The 25,491-nt window shown below is 42.9% G+C and overlaps 1 protein-coding gene across 1 annotated transcript in view; it reads left to right on the top strand.

Annotated features, from left to right (window-relative positions):
* AK5 (adenylate kinase 5) overlaps window positions 1-25,491 on the top strand; it is a 303,940-nt gene that overhangs the window by 255,021 nt on the left and 23,428 nt on the right. The window contains exons 11-13 of the mRNA XM_077120572.1: window positions 5,501-5,664; window positions 11,007-11,123; window positions 20,500-20,691. Coding sequence (XP_076976687.1) covers window positions 5,501-5,664; window positions 11,007-11,123; window positions 20,500-20,691 — 473 coding nt within the window. The remainder of the gene's footprint in view (window positions 1-5,500; window positions 5,665-11,006; window positions 11,124-20,499; window positions 20,692-25,491) is intronic.

Raw genomic sequence — 25,491 nt, 5'->3', positions numbered from 1 at the left:
AGGAGCTTGCTCGGCTTAATCATTTACCTGGAAGCACTTCTTCCCCGAGTGGCCTTCTCTTGTTCCCACACTCTCCATTTCTATTATATCCACAGACAGAAGTAAGAGTGCTTGGAGCTAACGCAGCATTAGCTGGCCATTGGCTGCCTCTCCTAAGTGGTCTGCATTATTTTTGTGAGCCTCTGTAATTGCTGTTTTCCTATTACATTTGGCCCATCGATGACAATATTTTGGGGGGGGCTGGGTGTCTGAACCCTCCCCATTTGGCTCAGAGCAGCTGTACGGATGAGCAGAAGGTAGAAAACATGGCCCTTTCCTGGACTTTCTGCCAACGCAGAGAGGGATGAGAGGCCCTTCTATAATTACATGAAGTTGTGATTCCAAAGTAAAGCTAGCTTGGCATGGTCTGTTTTTAAATGGAGGTATATGTTTTACGTACTGTAAAATGCAGAGATCTCGAGTGTCTGGGTTAGTGGGCTTTGACAAAATGCCTACTCGCATGTAACCAGCACCCAAATCAAGATAGAGAATATTTCCATCGAACCTGAAAATTCTCTCTTGTCTCTTTCCAGTCAGTACCCCCACTGCCTCCACTAAAGGCAACTGTTGCTCTGATGACTGTCACTGCAGAAAAGCTTTGCCTTTTCTTTAATGTTACACAAATGGAGTTATACAATATGTGTGCTGACTTCTTTTACTTGTCATGATATTTTTGAGATTTATACATGATGCTGTGTATATTCATAGTTCATTCTCCTCTATTGCTGGGTTGTATTTGCATTGAATGGGTATACTACAACTTCTTTTACACATCCTTCTTTTGAACATTTGAGTTGTTTCCAGTTTTGGGCTATTATGAGTAAAGTTGCTATGAATGTTTTTTTTGTAAAAGTCTTTTTTGGTCATAAGGTAGGTGTATGTCTAATTTTATTAAAAATTTCCAGCTTTCCAAAGTGGCTGTACCCTCACAACAGCCACATGCTAGATTTCCAGTTACTCTGCATCCTTGCATCACTTGGTGTTTTGTTTTGTTTTTTAATTTTAGCTATTCCAGTAATAAGGTAGTAGGATTTCATCATGGTTTTAATGTGTAATTCCCTGATAATTCATAATTTTCCACACCATCTAATATGCTTATTGACCAATCATGTATCTTCTGTGAAGTATTTGCTCAAGTCTTTGCCTACCTTTATGGTTGATTATCTTTTTGTTGTCGATTTGTAGAAGTTCTTTATGGTCTGGATACTGGTCCTTTTTTGCAAAATTATCCATTGCAGATATTTTCTTCCTGTATGTGGCTTGCCTTTTTATTTTTTAAAAAATATCTTTTCATAAGCAGAAGTTGTTAATTTTTATGAAACCTGATTTATGAACCTTTCATTATCTTTCCTGATGATCTTTGATGATTACAGCTGGGAAATTCATGTTTAGAATTTTTGAAGTTTCTTTTTTGAGCCATTTCAAAGGAAATGTTTTCTTGTAATGGAGACTTCTCTTGATAGATTGTTTCAGGGAAATTCACTTGAAGACAAAAATTATCCTCAGTTTTTTTTGTTTTTTTTTTTTTCTGATATGTGGGAGAAGTGACTCTGCTTTTTGGAAGATTTTTCTTTTTTCAGAAAAATCTGTAACTAAACAACTCCCAAGCAATTCTATTTGTAGGAATATTCTCTAAATAAACTCTAACATGTTTGCACCAGGAGTCACATGCAGAAATGCCCAGAGCAAATGTTTGCAAGAACAAAACACTGAAACAACCACGTGTTTGTTAATGAAGAATGGACAAATAGACCATGCTGTTTTCATGCAACAGGATACTACATAACAGCAAAAACATTTAAAGAAACAAGAGTTTCATTACATAAATCCATATGGATGAATAACAAAAATGCAATTATGTGATAATGCAAGTTAAAGGAGACTACATAACAATCTATTCCATTGCGTATGTAAAGTTCAGAAACAGCATAACTAACCAATATACTGTCTAGAGATACATAGATAAATGATAAAATAGTAAAGGAAATCAAAGGCGTACGTATCCCTTCCTAGGGATGGGAGAAGAGTGCCTTCGAGGAGAGGACCAACGACATGTATGGGGCTGGCAATGTTAAATTTTATAAGCCAGGTGAGAGGTGTAAAGGATTTGTTGTACTTTTAGTCTTTAAACTGTTCCTGCATGTTTTGTGCTCTTTCATATATGATATATCTCACAATTTGATTTGAAAGAAAGAGGAAAAGGAGCGGGGGTTGGGGTAGAGATGAAAAGATGGGAAAGAAAAAGAAAGACAGTCTGTCTGGTTTTACCTAATATTGTCCCTCAGGAGGAAAGTTGTCAGCTGTTCCAAGAAAGGCATTTGAACATGAAAAGAGGCAAACTGGGAAAATTGCAGAATGAGCCCTAAGTCCTCATTACCATACTAAAATTTCTATGAAGTCTTCAGGCACCTACTGAGCACCTACTATGGGCAAGCACTGTGTAAGATGCTGTGAGCACCCAGAGAAGAGTCCAGGCAGAGGCTCTAGTGAGGAATGTGGACAGCTGTATCAGACAGACAGGGTGTACCAGACTGCTGTGGAAACCTCTCACTCAGCAGAGCAGAGGGAGAGAGTTTCAGTTCCTGCCAGGGGGAGCTGGGTAAGACTTCACAGAGGGGAGGCATTTGATGTAAGCCTGAGGGACCAAGAGGGTTTTGGTTTTGGTTTTGGTTTTTCTATATATTGCAAATTTATGTACCATGTAATCATCCAAAGTATACAGTGGTTCACAATATCATCATATAGCTGTGCATTTATCATCACAATCAACTTTTTTCTTTTTTATGAAAAACAACATATATACCAAAAAGTAATACATTTCAACACACATCAAAACAATTAGTTGTAGAACAGATTGCAGAGTTTGGTGTGGTTACAATTCCACCATTTTAGGTTTTTACTTCTAGCTGCTATAAGATACTAGAGACTAAAAGAAATATCAATATAGTCATTGAACAATCACACTCATTTGTTAAACCTGACCTTCTCTGTATTACTCCACCGTCACCTTTGATCTTTCTCCCACTCTTTAGGGGCATTTGGGCTATGCCCATTCTAACTTTTTCGTGTTGGAAGGGATTGTCATTAATATGGGATGGGGGATGAACTAGTTGATGTTCTGGAGAGGCTGGTGCCTCTGCATTTCAGGACTTCTCTGGTCCAGGGACCCATTTGGAGGCTGTAGGTTTCTGGAAAGTTACCCTAGTGCATGGAACCTTTGTAGAATCTTACATAATGCCCTAGATGTACTTTAGGATTAGCAGGAATGGTTTTGGTTGGGGTTTGGCAAGTGTTTTAGTTTGCAAACTGCTAGAATGCGATATACCTGAAACAGAATGGCTTTTAAAAGGGGGAATTTATTAAATTGCAAATTTACAGTTCTAAGGCTGTGAAAATGTCCAAATTAAGGTGCCAACAAGAGGTTACCTTCACTCAAGAAAGGCTCATGATGTCACAGTTTCTCTCTCAGCTTGAAAAGCACATGGTGACATCTGCTAGCTTTCTCTCCAGGAATCTTCAACGGCTTCCCGGGGCTCTGTCCGTTCTGTTGGCTCTGTTGGTTCTGGTGGCTCTAATGCTTTTTCCAAAATGGTTCCCTCTTAAAGGAGTAAGCCACCCCACTTGAAGGGGTGGAGACACATCTTCATGGAAACCATCTAATCAAGTGTTACCACCCACAGTTGGGTGTGTCATATCTCCATGGAAATAAAAAGATCTCACCCATTAATACTGGATGGGAATTAAAGGACATGGCTTTTCTGGGGTACATAATAGCTTCAAGCCAGCACAGCCATCTACGATAGGTAGCAATGTCTAACTGAACCTCGGTTAAGAGTGACTTCAGAGTAGCCTCTCGACTCTTTGAACTCTCTCAGCCACTAATACCTTATTTGTTACACTTACAAAAAGAGTTTTGATAGTTAGAAAAAAGGAGCAGAGAGCTAAGGTCTTCTAAGGCCGAGGACCAGGAAGCTCAGAAGCTCAGTGACAAAGAAAAGTAGGTCTTGCTCGAGGGGACAGTATGTGGTTGGAAGTAACAATGTTAGGAGGAGGGTAAGAAGTGGGGGGAGGGGATAGTGGGGAGAGATTGGAGAGTAAAATGGGACTAGATTCTGGAAGGTTGAAATGCCATGCTAAAGAGCTTGGATTATCATCTATGGGTAATTGGAAGCCATTGAATGCTTTTAATCTGGGGACTGGCATGCGTTCTAGGCAGATCATCCTCCTCGCAGTTCTTTTGGACACCAAAGCCTTGTCCACACCCCCCATGCAGAGGTGGAGTGAGTGCCGTAGCCAATCAGAGAGCGTGAGGGCCTGACCTGTGGGGCTCCAGGTGAGGAGAGGGGGAACGCCTCCGAGAGCCAGATTCCAGCTTCAGATCCTACGTTTCCCACTTCATAACCATGTAGCCTAAAGCTGTTGAATTAACTTCTTTGTGCCTCAGCTGTTCCATCTATAAAACATAAGCCATCTTAGTTTTTGAATTAACATACATAAGATCTTTAAAACAGTGACTGGCACAGTAAGCACTTAGCAAAGGTTAACTATTCTTTTCAGATGTAAGATCAGTAAGATTTAGTAACCAGTCGAACTTGGACAGGGGTAAGAGAAAAAGTGTCAAAAATGTACTGTTCACCAAAGGAATATGGCAGACACTCAGAATTCATAATAATAGCTAGAAAACAACAGGAAAAAAGTGAAAGGCACTCTCCAAAATACCTGGTGCGTAATCTTCAGTAGGGTTCAAGGAAACGAAAAGGAACCATTCCTCACTCAAGGAGACCAGAGGACACGACAACCAAAGGCAACGCATGATTCTGAACTTGATCCATGGGCTCCAAAGGACATTATTGGGACAATTAAGAGCGTTTTACTGAAATTTTCATGGAGTGAGGATACAGTTATGTAGGAGAATGTCATTGTTTCCTTGTTTGTAGGAAATTACTCTGAAGTGTTCTGGACCAATGAGACATCAGGTTGGCAATTTATTCTCAAATGTTTCAGAAAGTAAGTTGGGGGTTGTTTCAGAATGACAACAGTTTTTTTTGAAAAGTTATCACCAGCATTTGTTAAACATTATCTGTCAGGCCCTCTGTGGTCAGTGCTTCTCACCTGAGTGGCTTTAGTTCCCCAGTAAACTTCTCTGGCTTCTATTTCCACCAAAACAGGGTCAGTGCCCCTCGGGGCTCCTGGAAGAGCCTGAACTCCTCCCCGTGGCACCACTGCAGAGTGACTGCCTGCTGTCTGTCTGTGCGTGCCTCCTCCCCACCCCCTGTAGAAGTTAAGCTCTCTGAGGGAAAGGGCCATGTCTTGTTTTGCATTGTATCAATAACTCCCAGCACAGTTCTCGGTATACGATATGAGCTCAATACATGCTTGGTGAGTAAAGCAATGAGGCTTACTCACCACGTTAACTACACTCAAAAATGAGGCATGACTAATAATGTGATTTATTTTCAAGGTGGCCCTGGCTCTGGCAAGGGCACCCAGTGTACAAAGCTTGTGGAAAAATATGGATTTACACACCTCTCGATGGGTAAGCTGCTGCGGAATGAGCTGTCATCAGAATCTGAAAGAAGCAAGTTGATCAGAGGCATCATGGAACGTAGGGAGCTGGTGCCCACGGTAAGCAGCAGCCTGCCTTACACAGCCGCCTTCCCTGGCGGGAAGACGTTTTGGAGTGCTGTCATTTGTCTAAGCTGTTGGAGTAAAGAAACCCAAAAGGACAGTAGCCCAGATATTGTTTTATTCCACGCCTATGGAACAATTCAGAGGCAGGCGGGGAGGTCCAGAACAGACAGCCCCTCTGCTCCAGCAAGACCCCAGACCCAGGTTTCTTCTGGCCTGTTGCTCTGCCATCTCCTTGGGTGTTACCCTCACCAAATGGTCACAGCTCACTGACCACCCCACCCCTGTTCCAGCCCCAGGGAAGGAGGAAAGAGGGAGGAAATGGACATCACCCAGTTTCCCTTTAAGGAAGTGACCAAGAAAAATTGCACACATTCCACTATAAGAAAACTAATCACCTGGCCACACCTAACTGCCAGGTAAGTAGGGTAATATAGTCTCTGAGTAGCCATGTGCCCTGCTAAAGTTGAGAGTGTCGAGGGAGTTCTATTTTAAAGGAGAAGGAGGAATAAATAAAGGAGGACAATTAACCATCTTTGGTCGAGTGGAAAGGATTTCAGCTCACCCATCCACCCCCCAACTTCTTGTAAATACTTTCTGATAACTTAATGCCCTTTAACAAGAAGCTAAACTCTTCATTTTAATTTTAAATAAAATGCTGGGACAATTCCAGATTACCTTTAAAGAACATAGGAGGGAGGGAACTAGAAGTGTTCTGAAACCTGGACATGGAAAGAAGTTGGGGAAGGTTCTCATTAAAAAGGAATGAAGCATCAAAGATATAAAATAAAAGTTCTACTTCAGGCAGTGTGGTGGTGGCTCAGTGGCAGAATTCTTGCCTGCCATGCCAGAGACCCAGGTTCAATTCCCGGTGCCTGCCCATTCAAAAAAAAAAAAGTCCTACTTCATAAATTTCTCCAAAACTGATCTCCACTTAAAATCTGCAAAGCAGAGATGAGAGTTGTGCAGCAGAGCCTAGGATTAGAAACTTCCAGAAAATAGAAAATAATACCATTTTTATCTAGTTCTGGGAGGTATGACAGTATAATCTTGAAATTAGGTATCTTTCTTGAGTAGGTGTTTTAGTTTCCTAAGCCTCTGAAATCAGCTAACATGAAAGGGGTTGGCTTTAAACTATGGGGATTTATTAATTTGCAGTTTTGAGACTGAAAAAAATGTGTGAATCAAGGCATCAACAAGGCGATGCTTTCTTCCCAAAGATTGGCTGCCAGTGATCCTTGGCTCCTCTGCCACATGGCAAGGCACATGGCAGTGTCTGCTGGTCTTTCCAGGTTTCGTTGCTTTCAGCTTCTTGTTTCCATGGCTTTCCCTCTCTCTGTGTATTTATCCCACCTGTAAAAAAACCCCAGTAAGAGCATTAAGACTCACGTTGAAATAAGGTGGCTCATACCTTACCTGAAGTAGCTTCATCAAAGGATTCTACTTAAAATGGATCCTCACCTACAGAAATGGATTAACTTTAAAAACATGTTTTTTCTGGGATATACACAGTTTCACACCCCACAGTAGGTTAAGTAAAGGACATAGCCCCTTTTGCATATCTTTTTTCTTATCAAGTCACCATCCGTATTAGTTTGCAAGCTGCCAGAATGCAATATACCAGAACTGGAATCGCTTTTTAAAAAAGGAATTTAATAAGTTACAAGTATACAGTTCTAAGCTTATAAAAATGTCCAAACTAAAGCATCCAGGAAAGGATACCTTAATTCAAGGAAGGCTGATGGATCAGGAACCCTTCTGTCAACTGGGTAGTCATGTGGCTGGCATCTGCTGGTCCCTTGTTTCTGGGCTCCATTGCTTTCAGCCTCTGTTCCTGTGGGGGTTCCTCACTTTGCTTCTCTGGGACTGGCTTTCATCTCTTGGCTTTCCTTGGCTCTCTCCAGGTTCTGGTTTGCTTAATATCTCATGGTGAGGTCTACTAGGCTCCAAGCATCCCCAAGCATCCATGTCTCTGTTCTCTGAAGTTTCTGTTCTCCAAGCATCTACATCTGCTCTCTATGTTGACCCTGAAGCTTGTGTCATTTCTCACTCTCTCCAAAATGTTTCCACTTTTAAAGGATTCCAGTAAACTAATCAAGACCCACCTGGAATGGATGGAGTTACATCTACATCTAATCTAGAGATCACACCCACAATTGGGCATGCCACATCTCCATGGAGATGATCTAATCAAAGTTTCCAACCTATAGTGTTGAATCAGGAATAAAAGAAATGGCTGCTCCCACAAGATTGGATCCGGATTAAAACATGTTTTTTCTGGGATATATAATATTTTCAAACTGGCACATTCCACCCTCTGAACCCAAAAAAGATGTGTTTTTTTTTTTCATATACAAAATACATTCCCTCCATTACAATATCACAAAGACTTAAAACATTTCAGTAGCAATACAAATACAATACAAAGTTAAAGCCAGGGCAAAATCTAATAAAACTTAGCTACAGGCATGGTCTGCTCTAAAGCAAAAATTCTCCTCTGACTCTGGACCTGTGAAATTCAGAACAAGTTATCTTGTGCCAATATACAAAGGAGGGACAGTCATAGGATATATTTTTCCATTGCCAAAGGGAGAAATTGAAAGGTAAACAGGGGTCACTGGATTCAAATAGTTTCAAAAACTGTGGGGCAAACTCCAGTAGATTTCAAAGTCTGAGAGTCATTTATCCTTGGGGCTTTAGAAAGTAGCAGTCCCACCCTTTCCAAGGGCCAATGCAGTGGCCTTGCTCTCTCTCCATGTTCTGGGGTGCATTACACCACTGGGGTTCATTGGGGGACCACCTTTTTCTCAGCTCCACCCTCTCCATACATTGGAGTAGCACCCGGGAGCTCTGCCATCTCTGGGGTACACACTCAATCCCTCCAGAACAATGAGGTGGCAGCCAGGCACCTCCCAATCCCAGGTTTATGTGCTCCACCCTCTCCAAGACCTGAGGTGCCACAACTATTCCTAAGCAATGAAGCAGAAGGCCCACCCTCTGCTTCTGGGGAAACTCAACCTCTCCACGTGTATGGATGGGTCTCTTCTTCTGGTCTGAGATTTCCTGGCTCCAGATCTTAGCTTCCATGGTTCTGCCTCTGAAGCAATTTTTCCTTCAATTTGTCCCATTTCTGTCGCTTTTATTTGCAGACTGGCAGTGGTTCCCCTTATACAGATCCCACAACACTCTTGTTGGTTTTCTGTGCAGTATACTAGGATCATACCCATCAGGCAATAGGACTTTCCACAGATCCTCTCTGGATATCTTCATCTCAAATGCTCACTTGTCCTGTAATGACTGACTGATTCCCTGTTTGGATAAATCCTCATGTGATGCCCTATTCACTGGGGCCTCACTTTTCGGGAGTTCAGAATTTTCCAGATACATCATTTGTATCCAAAAGTTCACTTCTCAACTGATTTCTTTCCTGTCAGATTTTACTATAAGCTGCAAGGAGCAGCCAGACTGCTTTTTCCATATTTAGTTTGTAAATTTCTTATGCAAAATATTTGAGTCTATCACTCTCAAATTCTGCCTTCCATCCACACAAAATGCCTTCCTTCCAGTTTTCAACAACTGGAATGTTCATCATTTCTGTCTAAAGCCCTAGAAATGTGGTAGACAGAAGAAACACATTTCTACCAACAGTTTCTTCAAAGCAATTCAGGCCTTTCCTATTAAGCGCCTCACAATTCTTCCAGAATCTTCCCCTTATCCATTTCCTTTTTCTTTTTTTTTTTTTACATGAGCAGCCACCAGGAATCAAACCCAGGTCTCCAGCATGGCAGGCGAGAACTTTGCTTGCTGAGCCACTGTGCCCCTCCCCTTATCCATTTAAAAAGCTGTTCTAACATGTTTGATATTTGCAAACCACAACAGCACCCTATTTCTCCAGTACCATCCTTCTCTGAGAAGCTGGATGTCATCAGAATCAAAAAACATTCATCACATCCCTACCATACTCAGTTCCATGCTAGGCTTTGTAATATGGGCTTGTACAATGCAGCCCCTAATATCTAACAGCACTTCCTGCTTCCTCCGTAACCAACTGCAAACTGTTCCCCATCCAGGAACCAGAATGGTCCTTGTGAATGAAAAACATCATTAAAATCACCTCTTAGTTGGCCTCACTGCTCCCACTTTTCCCCTGTGGTTTGCCCTTCTCATGGCAGCCAGAGTGATTCATTTAAAATGTTTACCGAATTGCATTATTCTCTTGCCCGGAAGCTTCCCGTGGCTCCCCACCACACACAAAATGAAATCCAGAGTTTCCTGTGGCCACAGGCTCCATGTGCTCTGGCTTCTGCTGCCTTTTCACCTTTATTTCCCATGACTCGCCCCTGTTCTGTCCCACCCCGCCGCTGGCCTCCTCATTTTTCCTCCTCATTGAGGGTAAGCTGTTCCTGCCTTGAGGTCTTTTCTCTTATTTCCTCAGCCTGAGGGCTTTACCTTCAGATTGTTTGCTCCTTTATTTCGTTCAGGAATCTGCTTAAATGTCACTTTATTGATGAGGCCCTCCCTGATAACCTATATAAAATAGCACCTCCAGCACTCTGTATCTCTTTGCCCTGCTTTAATTTTGTGCATAGCAGTTCTCTCTAGTTGACCTTTCATTTAATATTTAATATTTAATGAAGAATATAAGCTTCATAAGGAGTTAAGTCACACTTATCCAGGGATAGGTCGTGCCACCTTATGATGGCCACATTCCCTGAGTACCTGCCAAAGACCAGAAGATGCCAGAAAGCCAGAGCGCAGTGGAAACCAACCCATTTCAGCAGCTGATGACATTTCCCTTACACCCATTCCCAAGTTTCCATGTATCTCTTCTCCTCCATTGTCCACATACCCTGTTCAATCAAAATTTTAAGAGAGAAAGACGTGTTGCTAGAAGATAATGCAACTTCACATCCCTAAAAGTCTTCTCAAGTCAGTGGATGTCAATTTTATAAAATATTTACAGGGAAAAATTAACAGTGGAGTACACTGTCTGATTTTACGCTGCCATTATACTTAGTTCATGGAGAGCTCACATATGGAATGTGGCTACCATATTTCATCTAATGTAAGATGACATCTGTTGTAGGACACCCCAGCAAACTGTAAGAAAAAAAAATCTAGCAATTAAACCACAACCCAGCACTGATTATAGGATATTTACCAATTTCATAGACATTAAAATGTGAGGGATAAAAAAAGACTTAGAATTGATGAGATATAATATACTGCTGTCTGCTACTGATATTATCCACACCTTTTCCCTCAGTGGGATGATTAAAGGAGACCTGCGGTGCTTTGGGTGGAAGAGCCCAGGTCTGACTGCCTTCCTTCTGCTGCAGGCCATCGTTCTGGAGCTCCTGAAGGAGGCCATGGTGGCCAGCCTCGGCCACACCACGGGCTTCCTGATTGATGGTTACCCTCGGGAAGTGAGGCAAGGGGAAGAGTTCAGACGCCGGGTAAGCTGCTCTTACGGGGATCATCCCAGAAGAGAGATAGGGGCCATCACTGTGTTTGGGGTGTAAACTCAAAGTCTAACCCACTCCCAATTTCATTAATCATTTCCCAACTACATAAATCAAACATTTCCGTTACAAAGGATAGAAACTCATACTGGCAAAAAGAAAAGAAAAGAAAACACAAGTGGTGGGTGGGAAGAGTAGTGGAATCTACTGGCTCAAGGAATTGAAAAGTCCAGGGTGGTTCAGACTTGGCTGGATTCAGGTGTTCAGGTATGTTCATCCATCATCTGACTCTTTCCGTCTCTTGGATTTTCCTTTCCTTTGTGTTAAAATGTATTCCTCATTTTCTTCCTGTTCCGGTCTCTACTCTACCACTCAAGTGGCCTCACAGAAAAGAGTGTTTCTGTTCCTCAGTGGGTCCAGCAAAAGACCCAAGGTTGTGTTTCATTTTGGGTACAGGCCCATCATCAGCCAATCGCGGTGGCCAAGGGAAAAATGCGATGCAATATGCTAACTGGTCCAGGCTGGAGGCTAGGTGGAGGATAGTCATGGAGAAGGGGGAATGGGCACCACGCCTGGACCACAGAGGCTGAAGGAAGGGAGGGAAATCACCCAGAGGGAAAAATATAAGGGCACCTCTGCAAGAAGACAGGAGAATGGGTGCTGGACCGTCAGAATCAGCAGATATGCCCCACCCTAACCTCCCTGACCCATGAAGAGGGTTCATGGGTGACTCAGGACCACTCACAGGGCAGCAGCAGGGAGTCATAACCATCATAGCTGCCAATTATTCAACCTTGCCTGGTCCTGGGCCAGAGCCTGTGCACTTTACATATGTTACCTCTAATTTCATGAAGTCCAAGAAAGAGGGGCACAGTCATCCCCATTTGATAAACAGAGACTCCAGAACACACAAAACTTAATATTTATATAGATATCTTATTAGACTTGCTTACAAACCACCTTTATATCATTTGATTTTTTAAAAAATAGACTTTAAGACAGGTAGGAGAAATAGTTTCCTTATGTTAAAGTTGATGAATTAAGCCCACAGAGGTTAAATGATTTGCCCAAAGCTAATAAGCCCTTGAGTGGAAAAGGTAGGACTTGTGTCAAGATCTGTCTGGTTCACTAGTCCATGCTCTTTCTGTCCCTGACCAACTGCTGGTAGGACTAAGACTTAGGTGACCCATCTCCATTCATGGACCTCCTTCAGAACCACTGTTTAATTTGATGTCCCTGGATTGTATCTAAATAAAGCGTATAATTCTTCACCTTCTCCCTACATTTCCTTCTTGCAACCAGAGTCAAAGAAAAAGGTCCCTGGCCGTGTTTAGGCAAAGCAGCCTAGATGGCAAGAGCAAGACCTAGCCCCCCTCCCCCCTGGTTGGCCCTGGGCCTTTGCAGCTCAGCTCTAGAGCCTCCAACCACAGGGCTGGGGGAGGGCAGAGACAAGTGGATTTCTGTAGCAGGGCCTTGTGGCTTTAACAAGTTCAGGGTGGTTCTCCTTGGTCCCTTCTCCAGAGCTGGAATGCTAATGAACGTCTCCCACAAAACACACCACTCAAGAGCTGCAAAGCTACAAAATCCATATAAACCAACTGCTTTTTTTCTAAAATGGAATTGGCAGAATGTTTTATTCCAATCTTCCAGCCAGTGTCCAAGAAGTGTAGAAGGAACCTGGGACACACTCAGAGTAACTGAGGAGCAGAGGGCCTAGCACAGGCCTTTACAATGCAACAGGAGATGTGCTCCAACAGCAAGCTATGCGGTCAACAGGCTTCAGGCCTCACAGTGGCAGCAACCTACCTGGTGATTTCACACATCCTTTGCCTGGAAGGGGGAGACAAGGAGTGACTTCCAAATGAAGTGGCTGGATTTTTTTTTTTTTTAATTGAGACATCTTCATATACATACAGTCCATACATATTGTACAATCATTGGCTCACAATATCATCACACAGTTTTCATCACCAGGGTTATTTTTAGGACATTTACATCATTCCAGAAAAAGAAATAAAAAAGAAAAAACTCATACATCCCATACCCTTACCTTTCCCTCTCACTGAACACCAATATTTCAATCTGCCCAATTTTTTACCCTTTATCCATCCCTATTATTTATTTGTTATCCTTATTTTTTTTTACTCATCTGTCCATACCCTGGATAAAAGGAATATCAGACACAAGGTTTTCATAGTCACACAGTCACACTGTAAAAGTTATATCGTTATATAGTCATCTTCAAGAATCAAGTCTACTGGAACACAACTGAACAGTCTCAGCTATTTCCCTCCAGCCATTCCAATATATGATAAATTAAAAAGGGGTAGCTATATAATGCATGAGAATACATTCCAGGATAACCTGTTGACTCTGTTTGAAATCTCTCAGCTACTGAGACTTTATTTTATCTCATTTCTCTCTTCCCCTTTTGGTTAAGAAGGCTCTCTCAGTCCCATGATGCTGGGTCCCATTTCATCCCGGGAGTTTTGTCTCACATTTCTGGAAAGATCTACCCCCCTGGAATTCATGTCCCATGTGGAAGTGGAGAGAGGGCAGTGAGTTCAGCTGTCAAGTTGGCTTAAAGAGAGGTCACATCTGAGCAACAAAAGAGATTCTCTGGAGGTAACTCTTAGGTGTTATCATAGGTAGGTTTAGCTTCTCCTTTCCAGGAATAAGTTTCATAGGCACAAACCCCAAGATGAGCACTCAGCCTATTGATTTGGTAGTCCCCACTGCTTGCGAAAATATGGGGAAGTTGAATATTTCCTCCTTTCTCCCCAGTCATCCAAAGAGACTTTGCAAATACGTTTTTATTCTGCCCAAATTATTCTGGGATATATCAGGGCATCACACTAACCTGTAAACAAGCCAACAAGATCTTATGCCCTGTTCAAAAGTCCATGGAACTATGGCATTCATATACATTGACTATAAAAGTCAAGTTAGATAATCTGCTACCCAAAATATAAATTTTTATGCCAAATAAACATCTCTCCCTTTGGTCTCACACAGAAGTTGAAGTTTAAAATATGGACAATATTATCCTTTAACGTGTATTCTGATCTCCCTTAGTCTTACCCTTCATTCATATCTCTAGACAGTCTGATCACTTTTTCAACTTTTTAAACAGTTCCTATATGGGGTACTGCTGACTTTCATACTTCAGAGCTCTAATTCTGAGTCTCAGGTGTCACATAAATTCCCGAAGTTCCTGGGAATGACCAGGTTATATACAAACAACTCAGTATCTCAGAATTTTAAAATATCAATTACAACTTTTGAATATATATGATTGCTATAAGAGCTTACAATCTAGGACCCTTTATAAAAGGCCCAACATGATAACCCATGCTTTTGACTTCAATTCACCAAAAGTTTGTACATTATAGTGAGTCCATATGAGTGAGGCACAATGGTATTTGTCTTTTTGTTTCTGCCAGTTCATTCAACATACAGAATGGCTGACTTTTTAAGGAAATGTAGAAAATGTCCAGATGCTCTTATGTCTCTGTAGAATAACTGAGTCTTAGAAGGTCGTGCACTTGCTTGGAAATGCTGGGACAAATGTTTCGAGAAGTCTCTTTTTTCTTTCTTTTTTTTTTTAGTTACCCTCAGAGGTACTAGGATATTCTTTTGTAGCCCCCAGTGGCCAAGGATCATTTAGATACAAATGTAGTGAATAACATCTCTTCCTTTGGGTCAAATACTGAGTAGAAACTACAACAAAAATTAAAATTCATTGTCTTGTTTTGGACTTTTGAAATTGAGTCTGAAGGCAAATCCCTGAACGTGGGCCTATGGGGCTCTAAACGGCCCTGATGGCGGACAGCGCTGTCAGAACCCAGGGACAGACTCCCAAGGCAGCACTGTTAAAGCACATCGATCATTTGTCTGAGAACATGGGACTTGCATCAGAAAACCTGGATTTTCACCTCTGCCACATATGGGTGTGACCCTGGACCAGTCACTCAACCTTATTTGCCTCCTCTGTAAACCAGGGATAATACACCTATCAAATGTTATTTAGAGGGTTTAGTGAGCATCAAATGACCCTACATAAATGAGTTTCCTAAGCTACAAAACACTTTAAAATATTATTTAGTTAAGGGTCTCTTTAAATTTTTTTTAAGGTTGTTTTTTAATTATGCTTCATACAAACCTCTAAATTCCCTGCTCCATCATCCCTTCCTCCTTTGCTCAGAACCCAAGCGGGGGGCATTAAGGACTTTCCACGCCCACTTTAATCTATCCTCTGGCCTTTGGGTAAGAACAAACTTAAATCATCAACATGATCTTCCCTAAAGTAAGGCAGTATTTCCTCTCCCAGTGTGAATTTCATTCAGACAGGTTTTGAAATGTGGCAGAGAAGCAGCTTAACTAGAATTAAGGAGCAAGAAAGAGTCATAAAAATGGTGACTGGGTGGTTTCAAACTATGCTAAAATTCATCATGACATTAAAAGTATGTGTATATTCAAGTGCTCTATTTCATTATCGAATCTGCAAACCTTGACCCTCAAGTGAGAGCTTCAGATATGGACATAGACAGTTGTTGCTTTTTTAACATACTGCCAGGCAGGGCTTGCAGAAATAAAGAGTGACATTGATTTGTCTCTGGGTATAGTAAGTTTAGGAGATTCAAATATCAACCAGGCAGGTGTGCAAGAGCACACATCTAAACCTCCACAATGAGCACCTGCTTTAAATCTGCCTAGAGCAACAAGGATGCTGCAGACAAAACAAGCTGCAATTGACTCATTTATGCCCTGTAGGGATCCCATTATTTGAACAGCCTCCTCCAAATTATGGGCAAGAAATTAATTTGAAATTTGGCAAAGACAAATAGAAACATCCAATTTTCCCTCAGAGACTCAGAGTAATCAGCCTGGTTTAGAGCATAGCGTTTATTGTGCATACATCAAGCCCCTGCAACTATGTTTGAAGGCCATCCGGGCCTGTGAATGGTTTTTAACCAGCCTACAGAACTCCCACCGGCCTTTCTGTGACACACAGATTGATGTGCCTAAGGCGTGCGGCCATCTGTTGCGTAAAATACCCAGTTCAGTAAGTTAGGCCGACTATTCAGTGTAACTATAGCTGAGTTCTCCATGACCCTACGTCCTCGACGATTTGCTCGACTACTGTATATGACATGGCTAAAGGTCAACTGCAAACTGTTGTCTACAGCCTAGGGAGAAGCAAGCCTGTGTGTGGTTTTCTGTTACCTTCCTAGCTTCTATTACCAAAGCTAGTTGTTTTCCCCATTGAATGAATGTGCTGTGTCTTCAGTGTTCAGTAGGATTGTATGCAGAATGGTGTACTGGGGGAGAGAGGGTTGATGATTGACAGCACAGTATGTGTGTGTTTGTGTGTGCATGAGAGAGTGAGAGGGAGAGAGAGAAACAGAGAAGAGGCAGAAGGAATATGAGGAAGGAGCTGAGGTTTCTGATTACAGTCCCATCCCCTCCTCAGCTGACGATCCATGATTATGAAAACTTTGACTTTAACAGACCTATATATTCAGAGCATTACTTTGTAACTCACTGGCTGGTAAAGTCATTTAATTTTGCACAGCTGAATTTCCTCTTCAAGAAAAGGTAGATTAAAATACTTACCTCAATGCCTGTTGGGAAGAGTAAAGATAATTCTCGAAAAGTGCTTTTCACATCTATAAGCCTCGTTTATTATGGAATTCAATAAATTGTTACCATATTTTCAAAAGTTGAAAACTTTTAGTTATTCCTGATTATAAAAACACAAAATTTATAGACATGAGACAATACAGAACAGTAAAAAATAAGGAATAACTTACCAGCCAGAGGTAACACCTATTAACATTTTGATATATGTTCTTCCAGTCTTTTACCATATAAAATTATATGCTTTTAACCATATAAAGATTATACCCATTTTTATACGGTTAAAAGCAGTATAATCATAGCTGTTATTTTTTGAGCACTTACTGCTCGAGGCACTGAAGTAGATGCTTTATATATGCCATTTTGCTAATCTTCACAATTCTAGTCTGTAGGTATTATGATCCCTGTTTCACAGATTGTGTGGTTGCTGTTCTTATCTCTTGGAGGAATGCGTGCTTAGCCTGGCTCCCTAGTGTGAAATTGAAATACTTTCCCGTATTAACCCAATGTTTTACTCACCAGCAGCCACACTAAACACATATTAGCAGAAGTACAATGCGTGAGTTGGCTCTTGGCTTTTCCCTCCCAGGAGACTCTTAACCGAAAGTCTGCCCTTAGCCAGAATAGGCATGTAATTTTCCCAGATGTGTGAATCAGGGCCTAACTGTCCCTTTGCATGACTACCTGCTAACTATTTCTTAATGTTTTTCATCCACAGAATCAGTGGCTCTGTCTAGAAATGCATTCTAATTTTCAGAAATGAGCCTTTAACCAAAAAAGATTACAAGCCTGGCTGGGGAATGTCTAGTTGGTCTGTTCTAGGTGTTTGGAATTGTGGGGAGCCTTGAGGACCACCTTGGGATTTTCCACTTGGGATTTCCCCACTTTCTTCTTCTGACTTCCGATTTCTTGCAGAACTTTGGGCAAATCGGGCAGAAGCTACGGTGGCAATGGGTGGTATTGGTGTTAGGGGTGAGTGTTCAGGAATGCTGCAGTGAGCCAGTGCCCCTCCTCAGGTGAGGCTCCCCATTTTACACAGGGGTGAGAACAAATGGGAAATGGGTGCTCTGCTTTATTGTTAGGCAGGAGCCCTCAACCCACCCACCCCACCCCAACCCCACCCTCACCCCTGCAGGGAGACTCTGGTAAATATGCTGGAGCATGTGACTTTAGCTAAAACCTAGGGGAAGCCTCTGACTCTCTCTAAACCCAAATCCGACCAACAGAGACAGATTTTACAGCTCAAAGGAGTGACTCCATTGCAAAGCCTGCAGTAGATAATATGAGCTCACATTTATGTAGTGCTTGAAATCTCCCAGGCACTCTGTACTCATTCACTCATTTCATCCTCATGATAATCCTATGAAGCAGATGCTATTACATATATTAACTGGCACTTTACATATATTAATCCTCACAATAATCCTATGAAGTAGATGCCAGTATTATCCTCATTCTAAAAGGAGGAAACCAGGGCACAGAGAGAGAATAAGATGATCGTTGTTCTTAGCAAAAGAGAGTTCTGGGATGGCAGGACCCTGCCTTCCGGTAAACATGATCTAATCAAGGTCCTGACTTAATCAGATGACATTGGTCGGTGTCAAAGGAGAACAGGGAAAACTTCTTGCCCCTCCACCTGCTGGAATTGCCAATGCAGACTCTGATTCGGTTAATCCGGGGTTCGGGCTGAGACTCTGAATTTCTAACAAGCTCCCAGGCACTGCTGAGCTGGTCCACTGCACTCTGAGTGTCAGGATGGTAGACAAAGCCATTTCTCTGCACTTATTTTGGCCCAGAGAATCATTCACTGCCAGCTCCTGCTCAGAAGCACAGTATCTAAGTTTGTATCTGAAAAAGTCCCTGGATTATATTTCCTGCCCCCAAGAGTGACTGAAAAGGAACCCCCACACACACCACCCCCATTGGAAAAAGCCTTCTCACACTGCCCTAACCAGAACCTGTTTCGGGGAGCACAATTCTGTAACTGAACTATAAACTGCCTCCTAAGCTCGCCCTCTGCTGGTGAACATGGGTCTTTTCTCCTAAACTCCTGCCAAATCTGTCTTACTACTCAAGTTCCCTTTTTTCTTCCAATTAATACAAGCAGAAAAGTTGGACATATTTCAGAGGTTTAGTTCACTCTTCTATATCCTAGAAAATTTTCAGAGGTTTAGTTCACTCTTCTATATCCTAGAAAATTTTCCCATTCTGACCCTTAAACTATATCCCTTAAAGGGGTCAGATAAATGTTTGATTAATACCTACTAGCACCTCAAGTTTCTATGTTGCCTAAAAAGCCTTCTCCCATCCTGACTTAATTTTTGTCCCATTCCCAGGCATTTCCCCATGTGGGTTGGCAAACCTTTGTTTACTCACAACCTGAATATTACAGGGCCAGGGCTGGTTTGGTAGTGGAGGCAAAACTAGTATCTCCCCAGGACACCAGGGGCAAAAGAATAAAGATCACATCACTATCATTCATTCATTAAAGCAGTTTTCAAGCACCTTCTGTATACAAGCCTTGGGACCAGGAGCTGGGGAGCTATATCCCTCTACACAAAGAGATCACAGCTTAATCGAAGAAATAAGCACAACGGCTAATACTTATTGTGTTTGCTATGTACCAAGCACCAAACTTACATTACCTTATTTAATCCTTACTGCAATTTTTTGATCATCCTCACTGTACAAAGAGAAACTGGGGTGCAGAGAAATTGGGCGACACCTCCATTTAAAGTAAAGTCAGGTAGCTTAAAACAAAAATTGGTTATTTGCCTCATGGTTCTGGAGTTTGACGGGCATGGCTGGCTGGTTCTCACTTGGGGTCCCTCGTGCAGTGGCATCAATAGTGACTAAGGATGAGGATGCATGTCTGGAAACTGGGCTGGTGTGTCTGAAACAGCTGGGAAACGGTCGGGTCTCTCTCCGCAGGGTCTCTCCAGGTGGCCACCTTGGGCTTCCTTGAGGCCTGGCAGTACCAGGGTAGTTGGACATCTTAGATGGCATCTAGCTTACCCCACAAACAAGGTTTCCAAGAAACTTGGGTAGAAACTGCAAGATGACTTCTGCCCCTAGCCTCTAAATGCATGTGGCATCATGTACACTATATTCTGTTGGTCAAAGCAGGTACAGGTCAGCTCAGACTCAATGGAGTGAAAGAGTCGACTCCCAGTGGGAGAACAGCTGTTGAGTCCAGGAAGGCAAAGAATTGAAGAAGACCATCTTGGAGACAAGTTACCTCACTAGGATTTGAACCTAAGCTGCTTTTGTGTGCTCAATCATGTTTCTACTCACTGCCACATAATACTGACACGTGCAATAATATGGTACTGGTGGCTGATATAAGATTTAATGGTGGGGGAAGTTCTGCCTCAGTGGGTCAGGGAAGGCTTCACAGCGAGGAAACAGCACACATACACACACACACGTGCACACCTCCCCTTAGTGTGGATGGCAGAGTCTGACTACACCAGGCAGCATATGCCTAAGCTCTGTGTTAGATGAGGCGAGCTACAGGCCGAGGACGTGGGCCAGCTCTAAGGCAGCATGTGGAAAAAGGTGTGACCTTGAAACGAGGTGCCATGGAGTCCACACCCACCCCTGCCGTGATTAGTCCCTGCCTTGAGAGGTACCGAAAGGCCAAGGAAGGAAAGAAACAAGGGCCAATACTTTGCAGGGCATCAGCAGAGTGGAATTTCTGACCGAGGTGCTTTGCTCCATCCCACCCCAGATTGGAGACCCGCACTTGGTGATCTGCATGGACTGCTCGGCAGACACCATGACCAACCGCCTTCTACAGAGGAGCCGAAGCCGCCCGCGGGCGGACGACACCACCGAGACCATCGCCAAACGCCTGGAAACCTTCCACCGGGCGTCCATCCCCGTGATCACCTACTACGAGACGAAAACCCAGCTACACAAGGTGAATCATTTTACTTTTTCTCCTCTAAAGTGAGCTGGTTCCCCATTTTTCCACCCCCCAAAAAGAGAAAAAGCTGGGAAAGTTTTGGTTACAGGATCTGGAAATTAGGGCTGCATGGAGCCCCAAAATGTGGGCCAAAATATGGATTCCTTACTCTCTTCACTTTAACTCAAAATTAAGTATCTGTCATCATAGGGAGCATAAGAAATTGATCCTATAATTTTCAGATTCTGTTTTCGCTTCCTAGGGCTTCTGTAACAAACTGCCACAAACCGAGTGGCTTAAACCACCAGACGTTTATTGTCTCACAGTTCTGGAGGCTGGAGGTCCAGGATCTATAGGGCAGATGCCTTCCTGGCCTCTTCCCAGCTTTCAGTGGTTTGCGGGTGGTCCTTAAGCTTTAGTCTCTGCCTCGGTCATCGCAGGACGTTCTCCCTCATGTCTGTGTCCAATTGTCCTCTCCTTATAAGGACACAGTGGCATAGGGTGAGGACCCAGTTTGACCTCATCTAAACTAATAACATCTTCAAAGACCTGTTTCCAAAGAAGGTCATATTTACAGGACAGGGGATTAGAACTCGAATATGTCTTTTTGAAGGACCCAATTCAACCCCTAACAGATACTGTTATAGTTGCTGAAAACAAATCCATTTTCTGAGAGAGAGAGTCATGGATGAGGCAGAGGTCTTGCCACTTTCTGCGTGACCTCTAGGCTCCAGGTGAACAGGGTGACCCACAAGACCCCTTGTGCATCTAGACTCGGTGACTTTAAATTTCCAGATTTTTACATAGTTCACCATTGGCACTTGGCTTCTTTGCCACAATTTTCTGCAATCACCAATGTTGTGAACAAAGGAGGCACATGGGGCCAGGAGAACAGGTGATGAGATGAAGCAGTGAGGATACTCAAGGGGAGAGGGGAGAGACAGCTTAGTGGTCATGAGCTATAATCCATCCTGGGTCACCATTAAGTTCTTAAATTTGGACAAACTATCCAATCCCCAGGCACTCATTCGCTCATTTAATAAATACTTATGAAGTACTTCCTAAGGCCAGGCATTGCCATAGTATGCGCACAGATAATGAGACGCCATTCTTCTTTGGGAGGGTTGCTGGAGGAGGACTAAGCTGAGGCTCTGAGGTGGGAGGGGTTTCCTTTGGGGAATGGGGGCACTCCACACTAAAGGAGCCCCAAAGCGAAAAGTGAGGTGGCAATTAATTCAGCCTGGCTGTGACATGAAGTTCTAAGGAAAAAGAGGAACAAGAGAGGGAGAAGGAGAGAAAAGATGAACCTTATGTGGAAGCAAATAATTATCCTGTGGGTGACAGAAGCTACTGAAGGGGACAGACATGATCAGGATTTCAGTCTACAAAGATCACTTGGTTAGCCTAGTGAGAATGGATTGCAAGAAGGTACAGCTAGGGCACTACTGGGAGGCTGGGACAGGAATCCAGAAATGTGATCCCGAAGACCCAAACTAGAATAGGGAGAGGAGGAATCTACCTCTCACTTTTCACAGGAGGTTAATAGGAGACATCAACAAATAAATTTGTTACTGAGGCAGCTATATTGCCACTTCCTAGGGAAAATAATTGATACTAAATTATTATCTTCTAAACCTGCGAATGGTCCATTCTCCGTTTTGGAATCATAAGAAGCCCAACAAGGACCCTTTGATTCAATTCAGAGATGTCAAATATTAGGTATGAGAGCTATTATCATCGACTTCCACACCCAGGGCAGACATTGCCAATCAATCCCAGCTCACTTTCCTACAGTTCACAGATGTGATCTCAGAATATTTGTAAAACAGAACTCCACGCAGGTACTACCAATCAGTAGGGCTCTACATGAAAGATGAAACCTATTTGCTGTGCTTTATGTAGCCTCTACTGACTCTCTCATAAAGACTGAGATCTCTAAAAACAAACAAACAAAATGTGTTTATGTAAGAGCAGCACCTTAAGAATTTAGGGTTGCAAAGGTTTTTTCAAGATTAGATAGTCTAAATAGAAGGGAGTATCCAGATAGAATGGACTGTCTTCCACTTTCAAAATTTGTAGAGGTGGAAAACTCCTGGATTTTAATTCCGTATTTAAACACTTTCAGAAAGGGTCAGAAAATTCCTTTTATCTTTATATTGTATTATTCCAACCTAAATTGGAATTGGATGGATACAGGCTAACAGAGTTCTTAGTTAAAACAGATTTCTGGAATCCTCTTTAGAAATATCCATCAGTGGGAAAGGAAGTTTCCTATTCCCCTTTGGCCTGTCTCTTCAGCTTCTCCTGCAGTGTGGCAGCAGCCGGGCTGTGGTGCAGTAACGCTTGGGAGACACTTCCCAAAGGTTTAAAGCTGCCCGGGCCCTGACTGCAGAGCAGCGTGGGCTGTGGTGCTCAGGACTGCCCTTGCAGAGGGCTTTGACGAAAGGGGCTTCTTCCCGTGTGCCCGGGGCTGTCTCCTCCCTGCGCTGCTGCTGTGAGGGCAGTGGGAAAGCAGAAAGAAGGGCCAAGGATAGCAATGTGCCGGCTGGTGTGCACAGCCCAGGAAAGTGAGAACCGTTTGCAGGTACCCGTGGTGTTTGCCAGTGGCTGGGGCTACAATGGGGACAAGCAGAGAAGGAAGGGAAGGGGACGGGGATGGGGATTGTGTTCCTTCTGGACTTCTGCCCGGTCCTCTTACATCAGCTTAATTTCCACTGGTTTCTAAGTAACAGCGTGTGCCTTGCTCCTGTGATGCTCTTTAGATGGTGAGCGTGTCATCCCTGTCTCTGGTTTTCTGAGCCCCTCATAGTCCAGGTGGGCTTCTAGGTCATTTAGGAATTCTCTTGCCCCCAGGGTGGCGTGGTGAATGTATTTCAAGATGTAAGACAAATCGGCCGCTTGGTAAAGTTTGCTTGGGATGTGGAGCCGTATCTCCTGTCCACCCGGGACAACCCAGAAATAGACCGCCCTGCTTAAGAGCTCCTGTCTGGCCTCAGTGCTGCCCAGCTGGGTGATGGTGCACCCCTCAGCGGACACCCCAGCTTCATGGCAGTCAGACCTTTCGGCCCTGTCTGACCAAAGGAAGTACAGTGAAATTTCAAACAAAAGATAATAAAAGCACCAAGCCAAATTTATACAGCCACTGCCTTGATCTTTTATGTCCTTATTATGCCATCATTGTACAATAAAATTAAAACATCTTATAATATAAAACAAGGGATAGGAGTATGTGTGATACACATGTGTCCCCGGACTTTCTGGCTGTTGGCCCATCTCATACAACCAGCTCTGCTGAGCACCTGAGAAAGAATTAGAACAGAACAGAACTTCCCTTCTCCCAGCACTCACAGCAGACATCAGGAATCAGTGGGGCATGTTTTTATTTTATTGTATTTTTTATTGTTTGCATTTTTTGTTTGTTAGTTTGTTTTCCTACTGAGTCTGGAGGTTGCCCGGGAAACTTTCTGACATAGCAATACAAATAGCTGTGCCCAATTGACTGGAGTTTGCCCACAAGAAGAAACTTTTTTTTTTTCACCTTGAGTGAGAAATTTTGTTATTGAATAAATAATTGAAATGCAGCATTTGGAGGCAGAAAACACAAATACTGGCCAAAGACTCCCTGCTAGAAAAAAATACTGACCTGGGTGGCAGAAAGTCCCAGACACAGTGGTGGGAAGGAGCTTTGTGAATTTAGGTGAGTCACCACCTTTTAACCTTTCAGTTCTTGCCTAAAATAGAGTAAATGGGGCAGAACATAATGTCCTGGAACCCTCTAGGTCTGTCACTCTATGACTGTCAGGAAAAAAGTAATTTTTTCCATTGTGAAAGTAATACAGGTATGTTTTAGAAAATGTAGACGACTAGGAAGTCCCTCCATGCAGAAACAAGCATTCTCAGGTATTCCCTCTAAATCTTTTTGCAGTGAATCTTTTGATATGATTGTAACCATATGCATATGATTTAGGACTCCTTAGTTTTGGGTAACCGGCACAACTCCTGCTAGCCTAACCTGAAAAATGGAACCACATGAGAGGCCTATGGGAGCCAAGGCTGAAGCACAGTCGGTCCCAGCAAGTCCAAGGGACTTGGTGCCCGCAAGCTCCCCGAGGCTCTGCTGCTCACTCGTGCCTTCTCCTTCTCTCTACAATCAGGTGTCTTTTCTCCGACCCACAAGCCAGAATATAGTCACCCTCCTGCTCCCACATTCACATATTACAGTAATAGTCTCTGAACCCCATTTCAAAATTTCTGATATTTTTCTGACTGGCCTTTCTTTGATCAGGTCTGCCTGGCTTTATGAGCTATTCAGATAGGTGGCTTTGTGATTTGTTCTGTGAATCTGTTATTGAGGGCTTACTATGTGTCATATACTATTCTAGGTGCTGGGAAACAGCAGTAAACAGGACAGCAACGTTTCCCCCTGAAGAGAAAAACTAGACAATAAAATGACTACTAGTGGGATACGCTCTGTGAATTAAAAGCAGAGGGAGTCATTGGGGGCTAGGTAGTTTAAGTGGATGTTTGGGAAATCTCTCTGAGATGGTTTTTGAATTAAGACCTGATTGATATAAACAAGGCTGCTGGGACTCGTCCGTGTGAATGGAGTGAGGATGAGGAATTCCCAGGAAAAAATACTTGTTGTTAACTGGTGGTGGCGGGGTGGGAGACGGGACCAGAAACACCTATCCTAAGTGGCTTATACAAAATTGTATAAATTGATATTTAAAACCTTCTTTTCCCTAAATATCAAAGTAACAACTATGTGTTTGTTTTAGTTTGCTAAAGCTAATGAAATGCAATATACCAGAAATG

This window comes from Tamandua tetradactyla, chromosome 11, assembly GCF_023851605.1.
Source record: "Tamandua tetradactyla isolate mTamTet1 chromosome 11, mTamTet1.pri, whole genome shotgun sequence".
Classification (NCBI taxonomy): domain Eukaryota; kingdom Metazoa; phylum Chordata; class Mammalia; order Pilosa; family Myrmecophagidae; genus Tamandua; species Tamandua tetradactyla.
This window is presented reverse-complemented; position numbering and strand designations above follow the sequence as displayed.